Source organism: Plectropomus leopardus, chromosome 21, assembly GCF_008729295.1.
Source record: "Plectropomus leopardus isolate mb chromosome 21, YSFRI_Pleo_2.0, whole genome shotgun sequence".
NCBI classification, from domain to species: domain Eukaryota; kingdom Metazoa; phylum Chordata; class Actinopteri; order Perciformes; family Serranidae; genus Plectropomus; species Plectropomus leopardus.
In genome coordinates this window covers 6,580,126-6,605,200 of record NC_056483.1, presented here as the reverse complement: position 1 = coordinate 6,605,200, position 25,075 = coordinate 6,580,126, and the positions used below count along the sequence as shown (strand labels likewise).

General features: G+C 39.5%; 4 protein-coding genes across 9 annotated transcripts in view; 2 read left to right on the top strand and 2 right to left on the bottom strand.

Annotated features, from left to right (window-relative positions):
• Positions 1-15,061, bottom strand: part of fam49bb (family with sequence similarity 49 member Bb) — a 43,759-nt gene extending 28,698 nt beyond the window's left edge. Inside the window, exons 1-3 of one of the 2 annotated variants that reach the window (XM_042510252.1) lie at positions 15,028-15,061; positions 2,994-3,024; positions 1,368-1,458 (exon numbers count right to left, since the gene is read on the bottom strand). The gene's annotated coding sequence lies outside the window, so the exon portion shown is untranslated. The remainder of the gene's footprint in view (positions 1-1,367; positions 1,459-2,993; positions 3,025-15,027) is intronic. The other variant, XM_042510253.1, reaches the window with a different exon arrangement.
• Positions 15,062-17,082: 2,021 nt separating this feature from the next.
• LOC121960611 (elongation factor 1-alpha-like) lies at positions 17,083-18,326 on the top strand. Its single transcript, XM_042510397.1, has 4 exons — positions 17,083-17,320; positions 17,395-17,574; positions 17,648-17,944; positions 18,171-18,326. The coding sequence occupies exons 1-4, from the start codon at positions 17,177-17,179 to the stop codon at positions 18,324-18,326; spliced, it is 777 nt and encodes a 258-aa protein (XP_042366331.1). The 5' UTR covers positions 17,083-17,176.
• A 1,745-nt stretch (positions 18,327-20,071) lies between these two features.
• Positions 20,072-22,461, top strand: LOC121960610 (elongation factor 1-alpha-like). The gene is made up of 7 exons (XM_042510396.1): positions 20,072-20,304; positions 20,378-20,557; positions 20,636-20,932; positions 21,157-21,307; positions 21,502-21,758; positions 21,832-22,066; positions 22,140-22,461. Exons 1-7 carry the CDS (start codon positions 20,161-20,163, stop codon positions 22,247-22,249), a joined length of 1,374 nt encoding a protein of 457 aa, XP_042366330.1. The 5' UTR covers positions 20,072-20,160; the 3' UTR covers positions 22,250-22,461.
• Positions 22,462-23,663: 1,202 nt separating this feature from the next.
• Positions 23,664-25,075, bottom strand: part of asap1b (ArfGAP with SH3 domain, ankyrin repeat and PH domain 1b) — a 77,803-nt gene continuing 76,391 nt past the window's right edge. For all 5 annotated transcript variants that reach the window (XM_042510827.1, XM_042510825.1, XM_042510828.1 and 2 more), the window contains one exon: positions 23,664-25,028. In XM_042510827.1, the coding sequence (XP_042366761.1) occupies positions 24,954-25,028 (75 nt within the window). In that variant the 3' untranslated portion in view covers positions 23,664-24,953. The remainder of the gene's footprint in view (positions 25,029-25,075) is intronic.

Below are 25,075 nucleotides of genomic sequence, written 5' to 3'. Positions count from 1 at the left end.
AGCAAGCAATTTAACATGCAACTTGCATTCCACCAGCAGTTATACGATTTTTCCCTCCTACCTATACTGAGCCCACATTACATGGAAAACAACACCAGTGGAAAATGAGCAAGGTAACTGACTCAACTGCCATTTAGAGAAATGCCTCTATTCACCCAGAGTCCTTCAGCATGCACCACGACCCAAACTGCTTTGAAACAAAAGGAGAAATGCAGGCGCACAAATAAGCTTGACGCTAAGAATTTTGCCTTGTTATTCTCAACCACCTGCTTTTCAAAACACTGCAGCCCATTCAAATTAGGATCAGACATGAGTTATGTCCTCGAATAGATATAAATAGACATGTAAACAAGTAACAACAGACATGTAGATGGTAATCTGGAGTGGAAAATAAAAGCTCACAGTATGAAAATAGTTTAACGGTCAAACTTTGCATTGATGGTGCGATGCAGTCATGCAGCTTGTGGTCGAGGACGGGGACATTAAAGGATAGGCTGACATTTTTTCAAGCCTTTAGACAATACTAAGATGCTCATATGTGTTTTGAAAGAATTATTGGTCATGGTCATTTCTCCTTATCATATTAGATATTAACATTGCTTTAAAGGGTAAGTTCAGTAGTTTCAACCTGCAAACTGCTCTGCCATGTTTTTGTGTCCAAGTGAAGAATTCTTGAAAATAGTCCAGTATTGATCAGGGAGCTTCAGCCAGCAGCAGCAAAACACGATGCACTATGAACACTTCAGACGCGTTCGCATCATCAATTTAGCTTCACTAAAAGTGCTTGTTTTTGTCACCTGCTGCTCAAATTGTTATTGTAATTGTCTGATCGCATTACGGAGAGGATCCCTACAGAGACTGATCTTTTCATTGTACAAAAAAAGCAGCTCTGAAATCACTATCGCCAAATCCACCAGACTCCTTTTGAATAAACAATAATTTAAGCGTGTGTAGAGCCAGCATATTTTCATATCTAACTGGGCAAATTGAGGGTTTATTTAAACCAAACCAGAGGTGGTGATTGTTGAAAGGCTGGAAAGACAGCTTTTGTGAGTTTTATTGCTTTTTGTTGACTTTGAATGAGTGTGTCATATGATGATAAAAATACTGTATATTTAAATAGAGTTTGGTAGATTTTTACCGTAAGGTTGTTTAGTGGATGTTAAATGAATTGAAATTATCTTGTTACAGTTTCTCAGTTGTGCAGACTTTCTTTGTCCTGTGTTACTCACTAAATACTCCAAACAATTAATCAATAAAACAAGACTTGACAATGAAACTAATAACGAGTTGCAGTCCTGAACCATCCTTTAAAAACAGGCATTCTCCAGTATTACAGGTGTGACTTAGTTGTTACAAGGACTTACCAGCAGCGAGCTGTGCGACTGTCCGTCAGGAGCAGGGAGGCCCGGCCTGGCAGGTGGCCCCAGGTCACAGTCCTCCACCAGAGGTCAGCCTCTGAAACACAGGTCAAAGATAACAACACATAAGATCGCAATGCTCAACAAATGTGTGTACAAAAAGTCCCGATCACAAATCGTTCCTATCTGATTGGGACATCCCTAAATGTATGACAATGTAGGTTGAAAAAGACGATCACGGGGTCTGATGCAAACATCTACAGAGACAACCTGTGATGTCATATCACAAAATGAAGCCTTCTGCAGACAAAAAAAATCACTGAAAACTTACATTTCATCTCATTTGTCCTAAAGCAGCTAAAAGACTGCTTTCTTTTGTGCATTATCAGAGGAACACTCAAACGCAACTAGTGCACTCTTCACACAAACTGGTCACACCTCTTAACAAAGCACTGAATCTTACTGTAAGTTCCTTTTTAAACAAAAATCACACAAAAAGGAAACAGAAAGGCTGCAGATAACGATTTAAGTATGCAAATCAAAGGGTTGTTCTTGTGTCCTACCTTCCTTTTGAGACAAGAGCTAATTGCAGAGGTTTTTTTTACAAAACATGGAACAAATAGACCCACATAAAAACACACCACTTCCTATTGTGTAACACTTCCTCTGATTCACTTCAGGTTTTAGGTTCCATGCGACCTCCTGTAAGAGCTCAGAAACGCAAGTGAGTCAATCCAGCTCACGTTTATGTTTTTTCACTCAACGAAAGCTTAAGGTTTTGAAAAGGCAATCAAAAGTTTGTGATCAAAAAACACACTTAGTTTCTGTCTCGAAATAAGAGTTTCCTCAAATCTTTAAGATTTAAGATTCAATGCAGTCTCTGTAAGCCATAAGCTCGTTTCACAAGTTGTTCAGAAGCCCAGAATGAGAGTACAAGCTCAGTAGACTGTGAGACCATTACGTCCACTGCACTTCTCTCTTCGCCAGCCTGCATACAAATGCATGGTGTTGGTCATGCATGAATGTGATCAGACTTCAAACCCTGAAACTTTAAACCCACGAGGAGAGCAGTGGGCGAGACAGTGGGCGACGCAAACACGATCAACTGAGACAATGTGAAAAGGGCAAACTACGAAAGCAAAAGCAGAAAGTAGACTAGATGCCGAAATAAAATAAAACTGTTATTTTTCAGGTTTAGAGGAATGTTTCTAACAGTCTTTCTTTTATTTTGTAAGGAGGATTCCCTTCGTGCAAACTGACCACGACTTGCTCCTAATCCTTTACAGCTGACATGTCAAAAGGGACATTCTGGGTGACATCTGTGGCAGGGTATCATGGGAGTCAGTTATGCATCACGCCTACAGCTGGGGGCCACAACATAAGGCCAAATCATCCCTTGAATGAGCACATGAGGTTAACGGGGTTACATTACTGTGAAGCAGTATGTGAGTATTTCAGCAGACAGGAAACTCTGGATTTGTAATGTTTCTCTAAGAAATGACAAATACAGGCGAGATCATTAGCATAATACATCAATCAATATCTTTTGGCAAAAAATAAAAAAGGACTATAGTGGCATTATTTGACTTTGCGTGGCCAAACAGTGTAATGGAAAAAGGGTAAGGGACTTACATGGACTAACAGGCATGTGAGGGCAGACCACCTACCAGAACAAAGAACAGAGAAGCTCAGATTACACACAGAGGACATGTGACTTCATTCTTTACTTCAGATGCCATCACTCCATCTTACCTTTATATAGCAAACAGATGTTGACTGCTATATTAATGTTCTTAATATCGCATACAGCTCCTTTCAATAATGTAACTTAAATGTACAAATTGTAAATGAATTAAAGATTCTGTAAAGTAATTATACGCAGCATTTTTCACAATGTTTTAAACATGGAGGGCTAAAAATCAGCATGTTAGCATGCTCACGTTCGCATGATGTACAGCCACTAACATAGCTGTAAGTTCTTGTTGAAAGAAGCAAAAGCACTTTGTCAGGTATTCTTAATTTTCATTTCCCAATTTTGTGAGTGCATGTTGAGACGACAAAAGAAAAATTTGATTTCAGAGATCTCTGGTGCAGCTCAGTGAGTGGTAACTGATAATAAAAAGCCAAATCCACACGTCATTGTTTGACTCTGTGCTGACAAACAGTGTGATGGAAAAAGGGTGAGGGACTTTAATGCACTAACAGGCATGTGAGTCCAGACCATCTACCACAACAAAGAACAGAGAGGCTCGGATTACTACACACACAGAGGAAGTGTGACTTCATTCTGTACTCAAGACGCCATTACTCCATCTTATCTTTCCATTGCAAATAGATGTTTGCTGCTGTATTATTGTTCTGAATGTTGAATACAGCTGCTTTAACGAGGCCGTGGCAAATGACAAACATCACTACTATGCTATTTAAATCATTACGCTCGTCAGAACTGTGGCTCATACTGTTTATAGGAATACTGTCATTCAAGACCCACATGATGAGATCATACTGTGGCACTGTGTGTGTGTGTGTGTGTGTGTGTGTGTGTGTGTGTGTGTGTGTGTGTGTGTGTCCTTTCAAGCAACAATTAAATCCAAGGGAACATCTACAGCCCAGTTAACAAGCGTCACTGTGGGAGGTTCACTGTTTTGTTTTAATTACCGTGGAGACATGCGCTAGTTATGTGAGGAGTTATTTAACCGAACAAAAGAAAGAGGTCATTTAACCCTTTGAAATCAGAGCAAATTGGTTTTGATTTCTTTTGAAATAATAGGGGGAAAAAGGCAATGACCAACTTCACAAGAAATGTCCCACATATTGCAAGACATTAGTACGAGATGACCAAAATATTATCTAAAATTACTTATTTTTTAAAGGGAGGATTTATAGAAAAAATATTTTTAAAAAAGACAGGGGAAAAATGTCCAGAAAACTATATGTGTAACAATATTTTTTGCTTATTTCAAAGGCTTATAGAAGGACCAAGTGATGGGAACAGATGAGTCATGGCCACAAGTAAAGGTTGGAGAAATCTGAAATGCAATTCCTCTAAAATTACACAACAAAACTTCAGTAAATTCCACACAGCGTGCTCGTATTTACCATCACAACTGGTCTGATATTGCTTTATTCCCACAGCTTCAGAGGCAATAAAACAATGGCTGCTCAGTAAAGTTTTCTCTTATCTAAAATCTCCCTTCCTGCTGTTTCAAAGACTTATTTCCTTGTTTTCATTTGTCATTTCCAGAGACTTGTACAGCAGCTATGTACATACCAGAACTGGATTTAAAATTTTGTGTACAAGAGCTGTTTTATGAGGCTGCAACATCTCAACAATACAGTCCAGACCAGCCAAGACACATTTTAATCTGTGCTTTCATATCTTCAGTTTGTAGCAGCAATGCGGCAACATTTGTTTAGTTTTAATCGACTCTATCACATGAAAGGGTCAATAAATGTGTGCCAACATGTGTGGGCCTGCTGTAAACCATGTGTGCTGCAGACATGTGCTAAGTCTCACTATGCAGCAGGTCACTGAGGTAATCAATAGGATCTATATGTGGAGCATGTCCTTTTAGCACACATGCATAATACATAAGCTCAGTCACCAGTTTATTCAGTCTAACCACATCAGTGTTAATGGGCTGGACAATATTAGCAGCGCAAGTGCGACAGCAGAACAATTTACATCCTCCAAAATGGTCATAAGGTTAACAATCAAGGTAAGATTAATTGCATATTGTTGTTTTAGACTGTATTAGTTTTAGCTTGGTGTACTTAATAAGCAAGCTAATTAGTGTAAAGTTTAGTACACTATTAGGGCTTCATAAAATGGATAATATTGTAGTAACTTACAAACAGTTCTATGAAAAAATTAGGCTGCATTTCAATTTACGAACCAGAAAGAGGGGGCGTAAGACGAGTATCACGATAATATGTTTTATGATACTGTATCAATACTCAAACACTGTGTATATCCCCTTCAGTGTTTTACTTTATGTTCAGCCTTATGACTCAGATTATGAATCAGATTTCCAAGAAAAAAAAAATCACCTAAAGGGATTACAACAGTTAACCGTTAATCTGTTAACAGCCGAGAATATTTTTGACCTGTTACACATGTCGGCCTATGGCTTAATTTTGCTGTTCTTCAGGTAACTGTACTGCAGGAACCAGGTCAGGTGAAGACCGGCAAGCTGTGCCGATCATTCAGCTCGTACTGGAAACATTGTGTCCACCCTGAACCACAAAACCCCTTTTAGCATTGTTAAGTATGTTATCACTTTTAGTTCTGTTAGCACAGTTAACTTTGTCAGCACAGGTAGCAGTGCTAACCTGGTTAACCATGCTAAAGGGGTTTTGCAGGGCTCAACAGAGACAAGAGGGTGGCTACTGTGTTTCCAAAGCAACACTGTCTCACCACAAGGATAAGATTACCAGACTCACCAAATGAGCTGCAAATGAGGCTAAAACGAGCTAACCGGTAGAGACCAGATGTTTGTCACTATCTTTATGCACGTTAACGCAGAGAGCTAGACATCTGTCAGCAAAGCCAACAGAAAATAAAATTAAAGGCTAGAGATTACAACACAAAACACTCAAATTTCTGCACCTGTAAATTGATAGCGCTTTGAAATCGGGCGCTAGAGCTCACTGAGTCAACGAAGCTCCAAACTAAAAGGAAAGCCCTCCTGTATTTCATGTCATTTTGTGTTTTTTTCTTGAAAATTAACAGTTAGATATTGATTAATGAGCGCCGGGCTTTCAAAGGTCAAATAAACCAAAACTGACATTCCTAATCGCCTTCAGTATCAAAGCATATTCAGTCGTGTCCCCTATATTGTGATTTATATCGTATCTCCAGATTCTTGCCCGGACACAGCCCTACCCAAAACTATAATTGACATGCAGTGTTGTTATTAAAGTCGGCTACACAGTAGAGAAGCTTACGTCTACCACTTAGCATGTACTTAATAACAGAATAACTACTTTTCACAAGTGACACCAAACTGAAGCAAGGGACACTGAGATTTTACTAGATTCAATTGGTGCTCGGGGTGTTTCATTTTACTGAATAAAACTTCCATAAAACTCAAGTTGCCATGACAACGTATATTCCCCTGCCCCTACTGGTGAGTGAGAGCTGAGGGGCTGAGGAGGGACATTATAGACTGATTGACTGAAACCCACAGAGCACAGACGAGCCTCTGTGGAAAATCATTTCATTAAGGGAAACCTCAGATCAGTTACATGCAGCGGGAGATCCTCCAACTGAAATGTCACAGCAGAGGACTTGCTGAGGACTCGTGCATTTCAGCTGGATTCAAAACTAGTTTGCGGCATGCAATCAATGCAATTACAATGCAAACATCTTTAAATAATGCAATTTTGATTTGTATATGAACCATTGAAATAAGCACAGAAAACATCCCATTTTTTCTGTAACCCAATAAAATGAGCTCTGTGTTCTATAAACAATGTGAAAGTGCATATTTGTGGGTATTAGGTTCTCCTCATTTAGTCCAGTTTTCTGCTGCTTTGACTACAAGAGCGATGTTGCCATGATAAAACAGAACAAAATGCATCACTTTGATACATATTATTATTTATAGAACTTCCTAAAATAGGCCTGCATGACATTTTTTCCAGTCATCCAGTCCAAAATCTGGACAGTTTAATTAATGCACGAGCAGTTGGGGTAAAAAGTAGGACAGGTTCATTTGACAGAGTGAACACTATGTAAAGACTGAGGTTTGGTGCGGGGGCAGCACACACAGCAACAGTTTCATGCAAAAGCTGAATTTGTAGCATGCTGACCTGCCATCTGTGGCAACACCCCTGCTCTGTGTGTCCACCGACATGTGGGCGGCCACATGAGGATCTCATGCCTGCCTGGTTTAACATACGACAATAAATCTGTCACAGTGTTCTCATGATTTGATCAGGATTTTTTGCAATACAGCAGGACATTTACGAAAGGATTTTACTGCTGTCAGAGGAGAAAACCTCAAACAGAGCTTGATCTCTGCTGTCTCCTTTGTAGATTTTCTCAGATTTTAGCCTGAAGTGTTTCTCTGTGCATGTGTTAAAGGTGTGGGGGCAGGGGCACACAAAGCTTTTTTTCCCTTTTGAGTGGGTTATTCACAGTGTTATGTTCAGATTTTCTATGCAAAGTCCACTTTGCTTTTGTGCCGCATTTACTCTGAAGATACTGCTGCTGCATACAGGGAGCAACAAATGAAAGCATCCTGCTGGAGTCCTTTGGATGGACTGCCTGCAGGAGAAAAACAGAGATTGCTCTCTCTTCTCATTATGTGCATGCTCGGGGCTTCAGATAAGCCAACATCACAGGACGGAAGTGAGAAAGTTGAGAGGAATGCTCCAGCCTACCAGCACAGCCAGCGCTGCAGATCAGAAACTGGCACACATACTGACTCATACACATCAGTCACACATTAAAAGTACATTACTCGCCGCCGCCAAAGGCTGCAAACACAAAGCACCACAGCGAGGACCTCCGCTGCTCCAGACCGTCATTCTCTGCTTATTTAACAGCAAAACAGTCAGCATGTGTTAATCAACAAACTACCGAATACCTCTCAGAGCAGCAGGGACATTCATGAGGCAAATAAACACATGCAGTCATTAAAATTAGATTCTTAAGTAGATTTTGACATTAGGCGGGTTTCTATTACAGATTTGTGAAAAAATTAAGCGATATTTTTCGAAATGTCGATGACTGTTTCCACTGAGTGATGTTATGCCACTTTTCTCACAATATTATGCAAATCTCCTCTTTAAAGAAGCATGGCAATGGATGTTCAAAACATTAGCAGGTGTATTTCTATTGCAGCCACCGCACCAGACGTCACTATTTCCACTCAAAGGTGACGTAGGTGTGTTATGCAACCGATAAGGGAACGGCAAGCCCCTTATATGTGGGAGCGGCCACGTATGAGGGATTTCTGGGAGGTGAAAGTCCATGATTTCACAGAGGAAATGATTTCACAGAGGAATTGTGGATTCAAAACTTCTGGATGATCTGCTCAACTTTTGATGCTCAAGTTATGCGATGCAATAACATCTGTTGAAGCACCTGCTGCATCATGCCTGAGGAAGCCAGCTCCTACCAACAAGCACACAGCCATAGCATCATGTGACCTAGAAAGGCAGTTTTGCAAAATATGGCTTTTTCAAATCGAAATCTGAAACACCATCATGGGAGCTAAAACCTTTCCTGCGATAAACATTCTTCTTTTTCGACATTGACATGTTTCCAATAGACCAATATTATATTTGCAATTTCAATTTGCGCAGTTTTGAGGGTTAATGGAAACCCGCCTTTGTGATATCTGCTCTTTAATAATTCAGCCGTGCGCAGAAACAGTCAGACCTACTCTGAAGGGGGGCACAGTCACTCTTTCCTACTGCTTGACTCATGCATGTCATCATTTCATGATCTGCTTGTGGACAAGAGCAGACATGCAGTAACAGTGGAAGGGGGAGTATGTGTACTCAGCAGGAAAATGAGATTACTCTCATGGCACAGAGGCGTGTGGATTTGAATGAATTGTCAAATGACATCATTTCTACAACACAACACAACCCTGTGATTGAAAGCCAAGTACCTTTAAAACCATAAACAACAGAAAGCGTTGTAGAAATGAAATGATACCGAGTTCTGCTTCATTAAGCCGTGGCGTGATAATGGCGTTAGTTGTAAATACACTGTGATTACTGTAAGCCCCGAGGGACAGCAAAAGACTTTAATATAGATCTTACAGAGGCCAAACATGGAATTACAATTTTTAAGTCCATCATGGGGCCAAAAGACGCTTTTCCCCATAGGCTTATATTGTGAAAGAGACATCTGTAAATCTGTGAATATGATCTTTTGGACGTCACAAACCTCGCAAAATCAAGATTTGAGATTCAGTCCAATAACATCACAAAAGTCAGAAAAAAGCCAAACAATTGAATCATTTTCATCCCCAATCAAGTTAGCAGAGCGCTGAACCGGAAGTTAGATGCTCAGCCACAGTAAAGTCTAATGTGGGAGATCTGGGTAATTTCATACCTGGAAATCAAGCATTTTTGGCTTTACGCACCACTGAGCAAATTTCATAGGAATAAAAACGGTCCTGCCTCCAATGCTGTTTAACTTTATACATCCATGTCTTACTAAGCTAGCAGCTAGATAGGGTTAACGCCACCCTCTTGTCCAATATGGTCACTTCTGGGTCTAAAAAAACAAGATGGTGATGATGGTGATGATGGTTAGCTTCAAAAGAAGAATCCACAAACTATGAGTGTCACAGTGTCTGTTATTTATTTGTAGTTAATGAGACTGATAACCGATATTTGGAACAAATATGCATTTACAATAAAAATGAAAATCTTTCTGTCAATATTTAGAAATTGAAATATAACAAACTCCAGCACAAACTTTTTTCTTATTTAAATAAAAAATGAATTAAATAAATGAATAAAAAAAGTCCCCTGAGGTTTTACAAAGTAAAAGTTCCTCCCATGCTGACACTGTCTTTGCACTTATGGATTAATCTTATTGGCGGTCATTATAATAAAATACCGGTACGGATAATCTGCAAAATGCCAAATATCGGTCCCAATAATCAGCCAGGCCATTAATCTGTCGACCCCTAATTTATACAGTTTATGGCTGCCTGCAGTGTGAGGAATAAAGGCAGGGTGGACACAATAAACTCTACTGATGTGATGCAAAGCGATTTCTAAATCTGAGAATACAGTTGTGGTGGGGGCTGTGTCAGAGAGGTGTTGGCTTAAGCCTGCGGTTGTTTTAGACTGCATTACAATACGTTGCACAAGTGCTCATGCTACTGTGTCCTCCCACCATAGATCACAAAAACAAAAACAACCTGCACAAGCACTAAATAAAAAGATGAATCAATCATAAATTCTCACTCTGGTGAATCATTTACCACAAAAGGTGACTTGCAGCTGATAGTACAAAAAGTATTAAAGTCTTCCAGTCACTGTAGAGTAAATAAACACGCTGGCTGCCTGAAATGTCACAACAATACAGTGAAACCACACAATGGTACATTAACTGTTGCAACAATGACTCAACTAGGCGAGACGTTTAGCTTGAGTGGATCCACTTTCTGCCGGAAATACAATAAATAGTCTGACTGTCAGCAGGAGACAGTGAAGCTCATACCGAGAATAACTGCAGTAACCCAACCTGAGGCCGGCGGCTCAGTGACACTGGGTGTGTTTGAGGGAGTGGGTTGCAAAGCTGGGTCTCACTGGACCCCTCGGCGACTTCAGGACATTCCAGTGAACGATTTATTCCTCATGAGAAAATGTCCAAATATGTATACTGCAACAAAGATTTTACTGTATAATATAAAGTTTACAGAAAAATAATCATTCGGCTCTTTCAAACCTGGAACCGACATCAGCTTTCTTGTGTTGCTTTCAAACTAATTTCAGAAGCTATTTAACCCTTTGAAACCCGAGCAAAGGTTTTTGCTTGAAACATAAAGGCAACGGCCAACTCAGCAAGAAATGTTGCACAAACAGCAAGAAATTTGTAAAATATGTTAAGAAAATAACCTGAAAATTGTTCTTAAAAAGGGTAGAGGGGATTATTAAAAATAATTAAAAAGAAAGGCTAAGGAAAAAATGTCTAGAAAACTATAGGCTATTTAAAATTCCATATTTGAAATTATGTTATGTTTGGATCTTTTTTAATGTTATTTTTTTAGATTAGTTTTAGGGTATTTTCTTTTAAATGTCTTGCTTACGGGTCATGTTTCGTTAAATTGCCGCCCCCCCATGTTTTTTTTCAAAGAACTCATATTTCAAATTCAGGTTTCAAAGGGTTAAGATGTTAAAATGCAGATCTGTTTGCAAGTCTGTGACATGAAAACGTCTCTGCAACTCAGCCCTAAAGGTCCTTGGGAGGACTCCTGGAAAAATGATTAATAATTCAAATTAACTACCATTACACTGACTCTGCCCTCGTGTTATCACCCCGCCTACAGTGTCTACAGTTGTCCAAACTCGAAAATACATTTGCTGGAGAGAGTATGTGGAAAATTCTCTTGCACAGGCTTTCTCAGGGGTCAACAGAGTTCAGTACGTTAGCACAATGAGAGACTATTTTAATCATACTCAGCACATCTCTGCCTCCATTGTTATTCAAGCACGCATAATGCAAACACTGATGTAAAGCACTGACAAGTCTTATCTAATGTCAACAACATCCTCACATAGAGAAAGACTGGGAGTCAAAAGATGTATGACAAGATTACAGCCAGATTATATTAGTAACATCTAAAAGCTCTTCTCCATGCAAATGTAGAACCGCCATCATTTGAAACGTGGAAAAAGTTGACATATATTGCTGAAGATGAACAGAAGGAGTTTGTTTTTGTTTAAGACTCATTTATGTCCTTCTTTGCCAACGAGGCATGAATCGCTGACTGAGAGGGAGATGTTATATGGGCAACATGATCATGCCTTTGTTTTGGCTTTATTTCATGTTTTATTACTTTGATGTTTGTTATATTACTTACTATTTATTTATTTATTTATATTTTTAATAAAATTAAATTTTTCTTATATTTTTTTTATTTATATTTCTTTATTATTTTACTTATTTATCATATTTCTAATCGATGGATATATGGATAAGATGAAAGTAATAATCCTGCCTGTGTTTTTTTTTTTTATCTTGTTTTATTTTATTACTCTGATATTTGTTATATTTCTTGCTATTCTAGTTTTTATTTTACTTTTTTTTATTTCTTTATATTTTTTAAATTTTCCATTTCATTGTTTTATTTATGTATTTTATTTATTTGTTTAATTCTAATTAATTTATGTCTTTCAGTTGATTTGTAATCTGTTATTATTGATATAATTATCATTGTTATTGTTCATTTTATTTTCTTTGTGGGAGTGTGTGACCATGTGAGGGATGTATATTTGTAGTATTGATGTGCATTTTTTTTTTTATGTGCAGTTGAAATTTACATAAAAATGTTGTTTAAAAAAAAAACATGTAAAAGCTAAATCCTAATCTATAGGTTCTTAATGTTTGCTTTGAATGACTATGTTACTGCAGTGTTTTATTTTTAAGAAAAGTCTGAATGCACCTGCATGCCTCTACCTGAACTAGACTGGGGTTTACGAGACAATACATTGTGCCAAATGAGCCGTATTCTCATTTCACGCTTGGTCCACACGCCAAGGTTTTTGAGAAAAAGCTCAGATTAGTTACCTAACACCAGATCTCACTTTCTTGTTGCAAGTAGACCCTCACTTTTGCAATCTTTGTAACTGCTGCTGCAACTATTACAGGCAATATAAGGAAGAATTGGCTCTGTGCTAGCTGTGCTTTGAAGCCCTTGATAAGTCACTTCATCTATCTGTTCACGCCACGCAGTGAGAGACTATGAGACATGGCAAAACAAGTTGGACCATGTCTAAAAAGTTGTACAACTGTGGCACAAGTCAGGTGTTGTCATGTCTTTTTCCAGCCCATATTTACAGATCTACTGACTCAAACTGTGAGAGCGTGCCTTTGTGTCCATCTGTAACGAAGTAATAGTCCAAAGGTGATACTTCCTTCTTTCAAAATGTGCAGTAGCAGATTTAAGGAAACAAAGTGCAAAAAAGGTGACAACTGAAATAACCTGCAGGCATGTATTTTACATAGTGAAAAGTGGGTTTGCCTTTTTACACTGACTTCACAGCTTTTCATACAAACAAAAAAAAAGCACCAGCACCAGTAGTCTTTTCTCACCCAAGACACACCAACAACTGCGCCTGTAGAGTATTTTCTGGTGACAAAAGGAGGCACATTTACCAGAAATATCTCTGAGCTCATGGATGAGTCCCTGTGCATGACCAGCCTCAGTGTAGCAAAATTGGCCCCAATTTGCTCAGGCAGATTGGCAGAGACCGTGAGACTTTCTCAGACTAAAGACGTTGCATCACAACCACAACAGAGTTAGGACTTGCCCAACACGCCATCAAATCCGGCTTTCCGGGACATTTCACTTCCACTTTCAAGACCTTTGCAGAGGCTGGGCGGAAAGGAAACAACATATACTTCCACGCTAGGGCAGATTTATACAGAAAACTGATGCAAAGAGGAAACTTTAGTCCACTCAGTGAGCTACTTTCAAATGAAACAGTCTGACAGGCTCATCAGTGAGCCTGTGGTAGAGTACAGCTATCTAAGTACTGCACTTAAGTACAAATTTGAGGTATTCTTGATATTCTTTATACAATTCAAAGAGAAATACTGCACTTTTTGTGCTCCTACATTTGGTTCACAACTGTAGTTACTGGCTATTTTGCAGATTGAGATTAATTTATCAATCTATAACGAGAGGATGTAACCTGATGCATATATTATACAGTAAATAAAACTATCTAACAGTGTGTAAAACTGTCATGGCCGGCAACAACATTAAATTTGTGCTTGAATCATAATGCATCGATAATTATAATTAATATAATTCAATAATATAAAATAGTAGTAGCTACAGATTCTGATGGGTACTTCTGTACTTTTACTCGTGAAAGATATTGAATTCAGAGTATTTCTACATTATACTGTTGGTATTTTTTTAGTAGTAAAAGTAAATAACATATTAGTTTTTTTTTACTAACTTCTGTACTTTTACTCACCCAATATTTTGATCATGAGTACTCCTACATTCTACTGTATTTCTTCTCTTTTTTATTTTAAGTTAAAATAACACGATTATACTACTTTTACTCATGCAAAGATTTTGAAAATCAGGACTTTTAAAATCATGAGCTATTGTACATTATATCTTACTTAACTAAAATGACCTGAAAGTACTTTTACTTAAGGGCAATATCTTGTATTAGGATTTAGGAGAATTTCCACATTACATTTGCACTGCTGCACTTTTACTCATACAAATAGTTTGAATTCAGGACTTCAGGAGTGTTTTTTACATTATAGCATTACTATTTTTACTTAATCCGATAGTACCTCTTTCACCAATGCCAGATCCACAGTTTGGAAATAATGTGATATTTTTCCTTTAAAAATGTATTGATTGGCATGAAAATGATCAAAGATAAACCAGCCTTTAGCAGCTGTCAGTGTGTGCATTTCCGTTAATGCAGCTTTAATGATGCATCATTCACTGCCTGTAAGCGAGCAGTCTTAATCCGAGCCACACGGTTACTTTATATAACTGAGTATATTACCTGGTTTTATAGAGCAAACAAGACAAACACACCTGATAAACCTGCTGTTATGGTGATTTTTGGGTCAAACATGTAAACATTGAGTCCAAATGAAGAAGAAACATGCAGCTAGCAGCTAACTGTTACCATTGAGACCGTTGTTCAGAAAAAAAAGGGGAAGTTAACGGGGGCATCGATGGTGTTAACTTAAAAACACAAACAAATAATTCCCACTCAACATTGAATTTTACAACAGAAACTTTACGATCCTTTACCGCGGGTGTGATTTTCGCCGTACGCGTCAATTTATCATTAATTTTGCCTCCGAGGAACAAAAAAAAATAACAAAACAAAGCCGGCGCTGAATGGCAACCGGGGGACGGGGAAAGCGGTTAGTTTAGGAGGGAGGGGAAATGAAGAGGTAAAGCGCTAGTTTCAGTGTTTTTACCTTGATGCTCGTAGAGAGAAAACATCTGGAGGCGTAAAACGACGTCTGGACACCACGCTGGAGAGAAAGCAGCGGCTGAAAGGAGAAGAAAAGCGATTTGCTGTTGCTGTTTCCGGGTTAGTTACTCAGCGTCATAGTGGCCGTCAAACCAGATGGGGCGGTTCGGTTTGTTCACCACTCTGAGCGCGGAGGGGGGGGGTTCTTCACCTTCTTTCGTTCACTGCACGTAACCCCGCCCGCTCAGTGCAGACCCGCTGAATAGTTTTAACATCCGTTTCCACCGGATTACAACTGACCTAGCCTATTAATATGTGTCACCTCATGGTCCCGCCGCGGCCTTAATTAGGTCCTCTAACCTTCAGAAAAAATGTATGACCGGTTTTCCAAGGTTTACTCACTTTACCGAAGTGTCTTTTGAGCAAGAAGCTAAAATACACTCAAAAACGCTGTAGGTGGCACGAAAGAGTCTAAACTAAGGACTGTTCGTTACTTGTGAGAGGAATTGTGGTGTGCAAAAATGGGACACAGACACAAAAAAAACCCATTAAGGATTTAAAAGCATTTAAAAAATTTTAAAAGGTGTGATGGAGATTTAGGGTCAATTTCCCTTTGAGGGGAAAAAAAATAAGAGTTCAAGAAAAAAAGTTGTAATATGAGAAAAAAGGTAGTTTTATGAAAATAATCTTGTAATATAACTAGAGTAAAGTAATTTCCTGAATAAAAAGTCTTAATTTTAACAAGAATAATTTTTTGTAATATTATGAGAATAAAAAAGTCTTAATTTTTACAAGAATAATTTTGTAATTATTTATGAGAATAAAAAAGTCTTAATTTTACAATAATTAAGTTGTAATTTTATTATATTATGGAAATAAAACTAAGGCAAACTATAAAACAGGCAAGAACACAGGCGTCCTCCTTGGTAACCATTGTCTCCATTTGCCATGTAGGCTACCATACAAGTTAACTGTCATATTATTACTTTTTCTCAAAATTTTACAACTTTTTTTCTACTACAATTTATCCTCGAAATTACGATTTAATTCTCCTGATATTATAACTTTATTTTTGAAATCTAACACTTTTTGTTCTTTTGCATGGCCCTAATTCTCTGTCATAAAATGCTTATATATATATTTGTCCCTTAGTATGATGGAGGATGAGGGCCATGTTAAAGACAAAAAAAATTACATTTCAAGAAAAAGTAGGAATTTTACGAGAATAAAGTTGTAATTTTGAGAATAAATTCATAATATTACAAGAATAAAGTAGTATTGAATAAAAGTCATAACTTACAGGAAAAAAAAGTTGAAGTTGTAATATTACAAGAATAAAGTCAATTTTACAAGAATAAAGTCAATTTTATGAGTTGTTACTCACAATTGTTCACTCAAAGAAGGACTTAAAGTTTATCTAACATGTTTGTAATTTCCGAGGTTGTAAGAAGATTAAATCTGGGCATTTGTTGGATGACATTTTCCCTGGTAGAAACTGCAGTTTTTGTGTGTTAAGCACCATCTGTAATAGCAGGACTTATCTTTATTTATTTCCTCATTTTCCTTTTTTTACATGAAGAACTTATTTGAACCTCTACAGTCAGCAGTCTCTCTATTAGATATTCTTTTAGTAGTTTTGTCCTTTTATGCATTGTGGCCATTCGTAGTTTTTTAAAATCAGAGCAGAGGTTACTTATAAAGACTCCTCTAAGACTGGCATCTCCAAATGACACACCTGGCTGTAATTTGAGATCATCAGTGATCCATGGTGGTGGCTTTTAAGAGCAACTGACTGTTGCTGCTCATTGATGAAAGATCATTTAAAACTCCTCACTATTGTTAGCAAAAAATAACATTTGTGAGGAATACTGTTAACTGTCCAGGATTTAATTTCCTCAATGTTTAAGCCACATAAATATTTAACAGTGTCAAATATTTAGTTTTAACCGAACATGCACCAGCCACAAATTAAGCTTAATTAAGCCGCACACCTGTCCTTAATTAGGTGTCCTGTGTGTCTGAGTGGAGCTTATAAATTCAGTCCATAGCAGCTGCCCAGATTAATTTAATAGACGAATTTGGAAGCTTGAATATTGTTATTTCTTGACAAAAGCCTAAAGTGAATTTGTGTGTTGAGAAAACCCGTTTCAGTCATGGGAAAAGAGAAAACTCATGTTAATGTGGTGATTATCGGCCATGTCGACAGCGGCAAGTCGACCACCACCGGCCACCTCCTCTACAAATGTGGTGGCATCGACCAGAGGAGGCTGGAGAAGTTTGAGAAAGCTGCAGCACAGGTAAAGAAGGAAAAATAATACTTTAAACCTTTTTAAAAAAAAATGTTTTATAAGACTTGTTTTGTTTTGTACAGATGGGGAAGAGTTCATTCAAGTTCGCCTGGGTGTTGGACAAGCTGAAAGCTGAGCGGGAGCGAGGAATCACCATTGATATATCTCTGCTGAAATTCAACACACAAAAATACACCATGACCATAATTGATGCACCTGGCCACCGTGACTTCATCAAAAACATGATCACAGGGACTTCACAGGTAACAAGTTTTTTAAAAAAATCATCTTTTTCTGTATATTTAAGCTCTTTTTAACCCAAACATTTAATTTCAGGCTGATGTGGCCCTCCTGGTGGTCTCTGCAGCTAAAGGGGAATATGAGGCTGGTGTGTCCAGAAGTGGTCAGACCAGAGAGCACGCCCTGCTGGCCTACACTCTGGGTGTGAAACAGATCATCGTCTGCGTGAACAAGATGGATCTGACTGAACCTCCTTTCAGCCAGAAACGCTTTGACGAAGTGGTCCGAGGCGTGAGCGGCTTCCTCAAGAAGATTGGCTACGACCCCACGACTGTGCCTTTTGTTCCCATTTCTGGCTGGACCGGAGAGAACATGATCACTGCAACTCAGAGGGTAAACATCAGTGATGAAGTATTTTGTTCCTTAAGTAAAAGTATTAATACCACACTGTGAAAACACTGTCAAAAGTACAAGTCCTGCATTGAAAATGTTAAGTTGAAGTGTAATCAGGAGCATGCACTCTAATTATGAAAAGTAGTAATTGATTATGGGTGTTAAAGTGAAAATATGTGCAAAGGGCGTGAAGCACACTGAACAAAAGGTTAATTCCTCTGTGCAGATGCCGTGGTTTCAAGGCTGGAAATCCAGACGACGGGAAGGGAGTGCAAGTGGGAGAACTCTTCTAGAAGTGCTGGACTCCATTCACCCACCAGTGCGCACCATCAACAAGCCACTTCGATTACCACTGCAAGACGTCTACAAAATTGGAGGTTAGAAATGCTCAAATTGTCATTTTTTTAAGTTGCTCTGACTTTTTTCCAATCCTGTGAACTCAATTGATTGATGGTTCCAATCAAGAGAATTAGAGTTGGAAGAACAGTTAAAGCTGGGTGATAAAATGCCTCAAAACTTCAATTTTAATGACTGAAGTTGACCTGAAATTGCTTTTTCTTCATTCTCTCAGGAGTTGGGACCGTGCCAGTGGGTAAAATTGAAACTGGCGTCCTCAAACCAGGCATGACCCTGATGTTTTCCCCCGCCAAGCTCACTGCCGAGGTGAAATCCATCGAGATGGGGGGGGGGGGGGGGGGGGGGGGGGGGGGGGGGGGGGGGGGGGGGGGGGGGGGGGGGGGGGGGGGGGGGGGGGGGGGGGGGGGGGGGGGGGGGGGGGGGGGGGGGGGGGGGGGGGGGGGGGGGGGGGGGGGGGGGGGGGGGGGGGGGGGGGGGGGGGGGGGGGGGGGGGGGGGGGGGGGGGGGGGGGGGGGGGGGGGGGGGGGGGGGGGGGGGGGGGGGGGGGGGGGGGGGGGGGGGGGGGGGGGGGGGGGGGGGGGGGGGGGGGGGGGGGGGGGGGGGGGGGGGGGGGGGGGGGGGGGGGGGGGGGGGGGGGGGGGGGGGGGGGGGGGGGGGGGGGGGGGGGGGGGGGGGGGGGGGGGGGGGGGGGGGGGGGGGGGGGGGGGGGGGGGGGGGGGGGGGGGGGGGGGGGGGGGGGGGGGGGGGGGAATTTATCCTCGAAATTACGATTTAATTCTCCTGATATTATAACTTTATTTTTGAAATCTAACACTTTTTGTTCTTTTGCATGGCCCTAATTCTCTGTCATAAAATGCTTATATATATATTTGTCCCTTAGTATGATGGAGGATGAGGGCCATGTTAAAGACAAAAAAAATACATTTCAAGAAAAAGTAGGAATTTTACGAGAATAAAGTTGTAATTTTGAGAATAAACTCATAATATTACAAGAATAAAGTAGTATTGAATAAAAGTCATAACTTACAGGAAAAAAAGTTGAAGTTGTAATATTACAAGAATAAAGTCAATTTTATGAGTTGTTACTCACAATTGTTCACTCAAAGAAGGACTTAAAGTTTATCTAACATGTTTGTAATTTCCGAGGTTGTAAGAAGATTAAATCTGGGCATTTATTGGATGACATTTTCCCTGGTAGAAACTGCAGTTTTTGTGTGTTAAGCACCATCTGTAATAGCAGGACTTATCTTTATTTATTTCCTCATTTTCCTTTTTTACATGAAGAACTTATTTGAACCTCTACAGTCAGCAGTCTCTCTATTAGATATTCTTTTAGTAGTTTTGTCCTTTTATGCATTGTGGCCATTCGTAGTTTCTTTAAAATCAGAGCAGAGGTTACTTATAAAGACTCCTCTAAGACTGGCATCTCCAAATGACACACCTGGCTGTAATTTGAGATCATCAGTGATCCATGGTGGTGGCTTTTAAGAGCAACTGACTGTTGCTGCTCATTGATGAAAGATCATTTAAAACTCCTCACTATTGTTAGCAAAAAATAACATTTGTGAGGAATACTGTTAACTGTCCAGGATTTAATTTCCTCAATGTTTAAGCCACATTAATATTTAACAGTGTCAAATATTTAGTTTTAACCGAACATGCACCAGCCACAAATTAAGCTTAATTAAGCCACACACCTGTCCTTAATTAGGTGTCCTGTGTGTCTGAGTGGAGCTTATAAATTCAGTCCATAGCAGCTGCCCAGATTAATTTAATAGACGAATTTGGAAGCTTGAATATTGTTATTTCTTCACAAAAGCCTAAAGTGAATTTGTGTGTTGAGAAAACCCGTTTCAGTCATGGGAAAAGAGAAAACTCATGTAAATGTGGTGATTATCGGCCATGTCGACAGCGGCAAGTCGACCACCACCGGCCACCTCCTCTACAAATGTGGTGGCATCGACCAGAGGAGGCTGGAGAAGTTTGAGAAAGCTGCAGTGCAGGTAAAGAAGGAAAAATAATACTTTAAACTTTTTTTAAAAAAATTTTTTATAAGACTTGTTTTGTTTTGTACAGATGGGGAAGAGTTCATTCAAGTTCGCCTGGGTGTTGGACAAGCTGAAAGCTGAGCGGGAGCGAGGAATCACCATTGATATATCGCTGCTGAAATTCAACACACAAAAATACACCATGACCATAATTGATGCACCTGGACACCGTGACTTCATCAAAAACATGATCACAGGGACTTCACAGGTAACAAGTTTTTTTTTTTAGAAATGCATCTTTTTCTGTATATTTAAGCTCTTTTTAACCCAAATAATTTAATTTCAGGCTGATGTGGCCCTCCTGGTGGTCTCTGCAGCTAAAGGGGAATATGAGGCTGGTGTGTCCAGAAGTGGTCAGACCAGAGAGCACGCCCTGCTGGCCTACACTCTGGGTGTGAAACAGATCATCGTCTGCGTGAACAAGATGGATCTGACTGAACCTCCTTACAGCCAGAAACGCTTTGACGAAGTGGTCCGAGGCGTGAGCGGCTTCCTCAAGAAGATTGGCTACGACCCCACGACTGTGCCTTTTGTTCCCATTTCTGGCTGGACCGGAGAGAACATGATCACTGCAACTCAGAGGGTAAATATCAGTGATGAAGTATTTTGTTCCTTAAGTAAAAGTATTAATACCACACTGTGAAAACACTGTCAAAAGTACAAGTCCTGCATTGAAAATGTTAAGTTGAAGTGTAATCAGGAGCATGCACTCTAATTATGAAAAGTAAATTGATTATGGGTGTTAAAGTGAAAATATGTGCAAAGGGCGTGAAGCACACTGAACAAAAGGTTAATTCCTCTGTGCAGATGCCGTGGTTTCAAGGCTGGAAATCCAGACGACGGGAAGGGAGTGCAAGTGGGAGAACTCTTCTAGAAGTGCTGGACTCCATTCACCCACCAGTGCGCACCATCAACAAGCCACTTCGATTACCACTGCAAGACGTCTACAAAATTGGAGGTTAGAAATGCTCAAATTGTCATTTTTTTAAGTTGCTCTGACTTTTTTCCAATCCTGTGAACTCAATTGATTGATGGTTCCAATCAAGAGAATTAGAGTTGGAAGAACAGTTAAAGCTGGGTGATAAAATGCCACAAAACTTCAATTTTAATGACTGAAGTTGACCTGAAATTGCTTTTTCTTCATTCTCTCAGGAGTTGGGACCGTGCCAGTGGGTAAAATTGAAACTGGCGTCCTCAAACCAGGCATGACCCTGATGTTTTCCCCCGCCAAGCTCACTGCCGAGGTGAAATCCATCGAGATGCACCACCAGGGACTGCAGACGGCTCTGCCCGGACACAATGTTGGCTTCAACATTAAGAACGTGGCTGTGAAGAACCTGCGGCGAGGGGACGTGGCTGGCAACGCCCAGCAGGACCCTCCATCAGACGTCAGCAGCTTTGAAGCTCAGGTTGGTTTAATTACATTAAAACTTAAAATTTGCAGTTGCCCTCCGTGTCCTGACGTGTTTATTCTCTCTCCAGGTGATCATCCTGAACCATCCAGGGAAAATCAAAGCGGGCTACTCTCCGGTTCTGGACTGCCACACGACCCATGTGACCTGTCGCTTTGCTGAACTGAAGGAGAAGCTCGACCGGCGCACGGGAAATAAACTGGAGGACCAGCCGCAGATACTGATGTCGGGAGATGCTGCCACAGTCAAACTGGTTCCCATCAAACCCATGTGTGTGGAGAGCTTCTTCACATACCCTCCTTTAGGTACATACACTGTTGTTTTTATGTACAGATCTCATGTTCTGCAGTGTTTTACAATATTTTTGTTTTATTCTAGGTCGCTTTGCAGCAAGAGACCTGAAGCAGACCGTTGCCGTTGGTGTCATCAAGTCAGTGGAGAAGGACCAAGCATCGAAACTCCTGCACAAAGCTCAAGTGTGTAAATAATTTGGTTTTGGTTACCAGTAAGTTCTGGTATGGCTGCCACGTGAACAGTTTTATTTGTTAAACTGCAATTTTTTGTGTTGTGACACAAAGTATTTATGTTTATGTGATTTATTCCTGTGTTAATGTTAAATCCAAAAGAAAACTGTGGAATTGGATGGAAAACTTTGGTTATTTTGAATTGTTGAGATGACAAAATAAAGGATTATACTTGAGTCTTGAATGTTCTTGATTATAATACTGAAAGAAAATACTTTAGAATATGTCTTAAAGTTTTAAACCACTGCCAGCTGTGTAAAATTTGAAACTTTGAACCAAATTTTTAAGTTTATCATGTGAACAGTTAAGATATTTAGAAAATGCAAAAGTGTCACACACCTGTTTAAATATGAAACTAATGCTGCAAGGTTAGCTCAACTCAAAGGCAGAAACTCTTAAGTTTAACACTTTGGTTTCTGTATGAGTTAAAACCAGTTATTAGCAAAAATTTACTTATGTTATTAGAATAAGGCAGAGCTTAGGCTAGCAATTTAGCTCTGTTTCAAGTATCTGTGCTAAGCTAACCGCTGCTAGCTGTGGCCTTAGATAAATTAAACCATGAATTAATGCTGGGACAAAAGGTTTTCAAATTCAGTGCAAAATAATTTAATGTACAACTTGAATACCATACTATGAAACTGCTCCCTTTAAAAATAAAGGCATGTAATTAGTAAAAGCATTGGCAACAAAATGAAGATTATTGATGCATTAAGCAGTACTTCCTGTTTGATGTGTAACTCAATTTTATTTTTTTATTTCACCCACTTTTGGAGAGTTTAATCTAAAATATGTGCCAAATCTTGATCAGAAAAGTAACTGGTGAGAAAATTCCAGACTAAAAAGTTCAATATTTCAGTTTTAAAATTAAAAATTAAACGAGTACCTCAATTTTATCACAGTGGGCAAGCATGTTTTTTTTTGTTTTTTTATATCTTTATATAAGTGTCACTTTCTCGACTATAAGAAGATCCGCCGCTGCACTAAAGTACAGTCCACTGCTGCTTGGCTTTAATTACATTAAATCAACATGAGTGGTACTGATCTTCAGATATATTTTTTAGTACTGTTTTATTTGTATGTTTTTTAAATATTATTGCTGATGTCCATTCATGTTCAGTTTGCATTAATGCTGAAATAGTTGCTCTTGCTCTGTACTGTTTCCTGTTAAAAAACTGTTAAATGTACTTTGGCAATACTGTTCATGCCAATAAAGCCTCCTTAAGTTGAATTAATTCTCCAAAATGCAAATACGCACATTTTCCAAAACATCTATGCTCAGTTATTTTGAGTCTAACACCAACTGTAATAATCCACCTTAAAATGCACTTTTCCCACACGAACACGTTATGGTGGTTACAAAGAAACAGCAGGCTCCGAGTTTAAGTACAGCACTTTTAATGATACAATGGGTTGATGGGTTTGTTCCTTAACATGGGAAAAACTGCAAGTCAGTGAGGACTGGGTGAAAATACATCGGCTCTCCGGCCTTTTACAAAGTCCACCGTGCTTCTAAAAGACATCTCTGGTTCACAGGCAAACCTGGAAACGCACCGGATCCAGTCACATCATGGAATGATATTACATGACTCAAACTTAAAAATTTCAAGCTCATGAGGTTTTTTTTTTTCATTTTTTTTTTTTACAAGACACTGAATTGTGAACACAGGTTTGAGATTTCTAGCCTGTCAGAAAATCAAGTTATTGCTAAGATGTCCTCTTGAGTTTCCCGCACTTGTCATTAATAGTGGCTTTAACAACAGGATACCTTTTTTGTGTAGTCCTGCTTAATAGTGGCTCTTCAAACCCTGAGGTGAGCGTCCTTGAACGCAGCACTCCACTCAATTCCAGTCATTGTTACACCATGCACAGAGAAGGTCAAAGGACTGTGGAGATGGCGTCGAGTTCACACACAGAGCATACACACAGTGAACAGTGTAACAAGGAGTAAATTAGTGACCTACAGTGAACCACAGGCTTTGATATTCCACCACACAGTAGCAGCAGGTTTCTATACTGTAAAACAACCATAATACGTGTACACACAAAGCAAGCAAGAACAAGGAGTACATTTAATGTTTTAGCTCGGGGAGGGAGGGGGGGGGTGTCTGTGGGAGCCTCTTCAATTATGATGGTAAACAGGGATGCAAGACACAAATAGTGACGTGACCTATTTCACATTCCTCTTCTTGTTTGTCCTTTTTCCAGAAATATAAGCTGATAATTTCTTGAGGGCCAGTAAAATCAATACAGATAAAATTCAAAGTCTACCGCCCTGATGCTTTATCTGACAGGTAGAGAGAGAGAGAGAGCAATGGTACATGTTTTGTACAATAAAACATGTATATACACTCACACACAAATATATATATTTACATACATATATACACAGTAACAGCATAAACATAGACTTTAGGTAAGTGCTAGGGTTTTGAGAGTGGCTTGATCACAGCCGTGCTATAGGGTTAAGATAATACTGGTAAAGGAAGAATACACACATTCTTTGTACAGCATGGATGAGGCATCCATGGCTAGATGAGCCTTCTTGGGTTTCGTCTTTGTTGTTGTTTTTTTTTTCTTTAGGACACTTGTCGTGTGACAAGAGGTGTTATGATAGCTATTTACAGACCTCCCAATTTAGGGAGAGGTGTAGTGCAAGTCTCTCTGGCTGTCAGTCACTCAGGATGTGCACAAAAGACATGGGGAACACCCCTTTTCTTTCTGGATCTCCTTCAATGTGCCCGATCTGGAGGTGAAAAAGAGAGAGAAACAGAGTAAAGAGGCAGTCAGTGT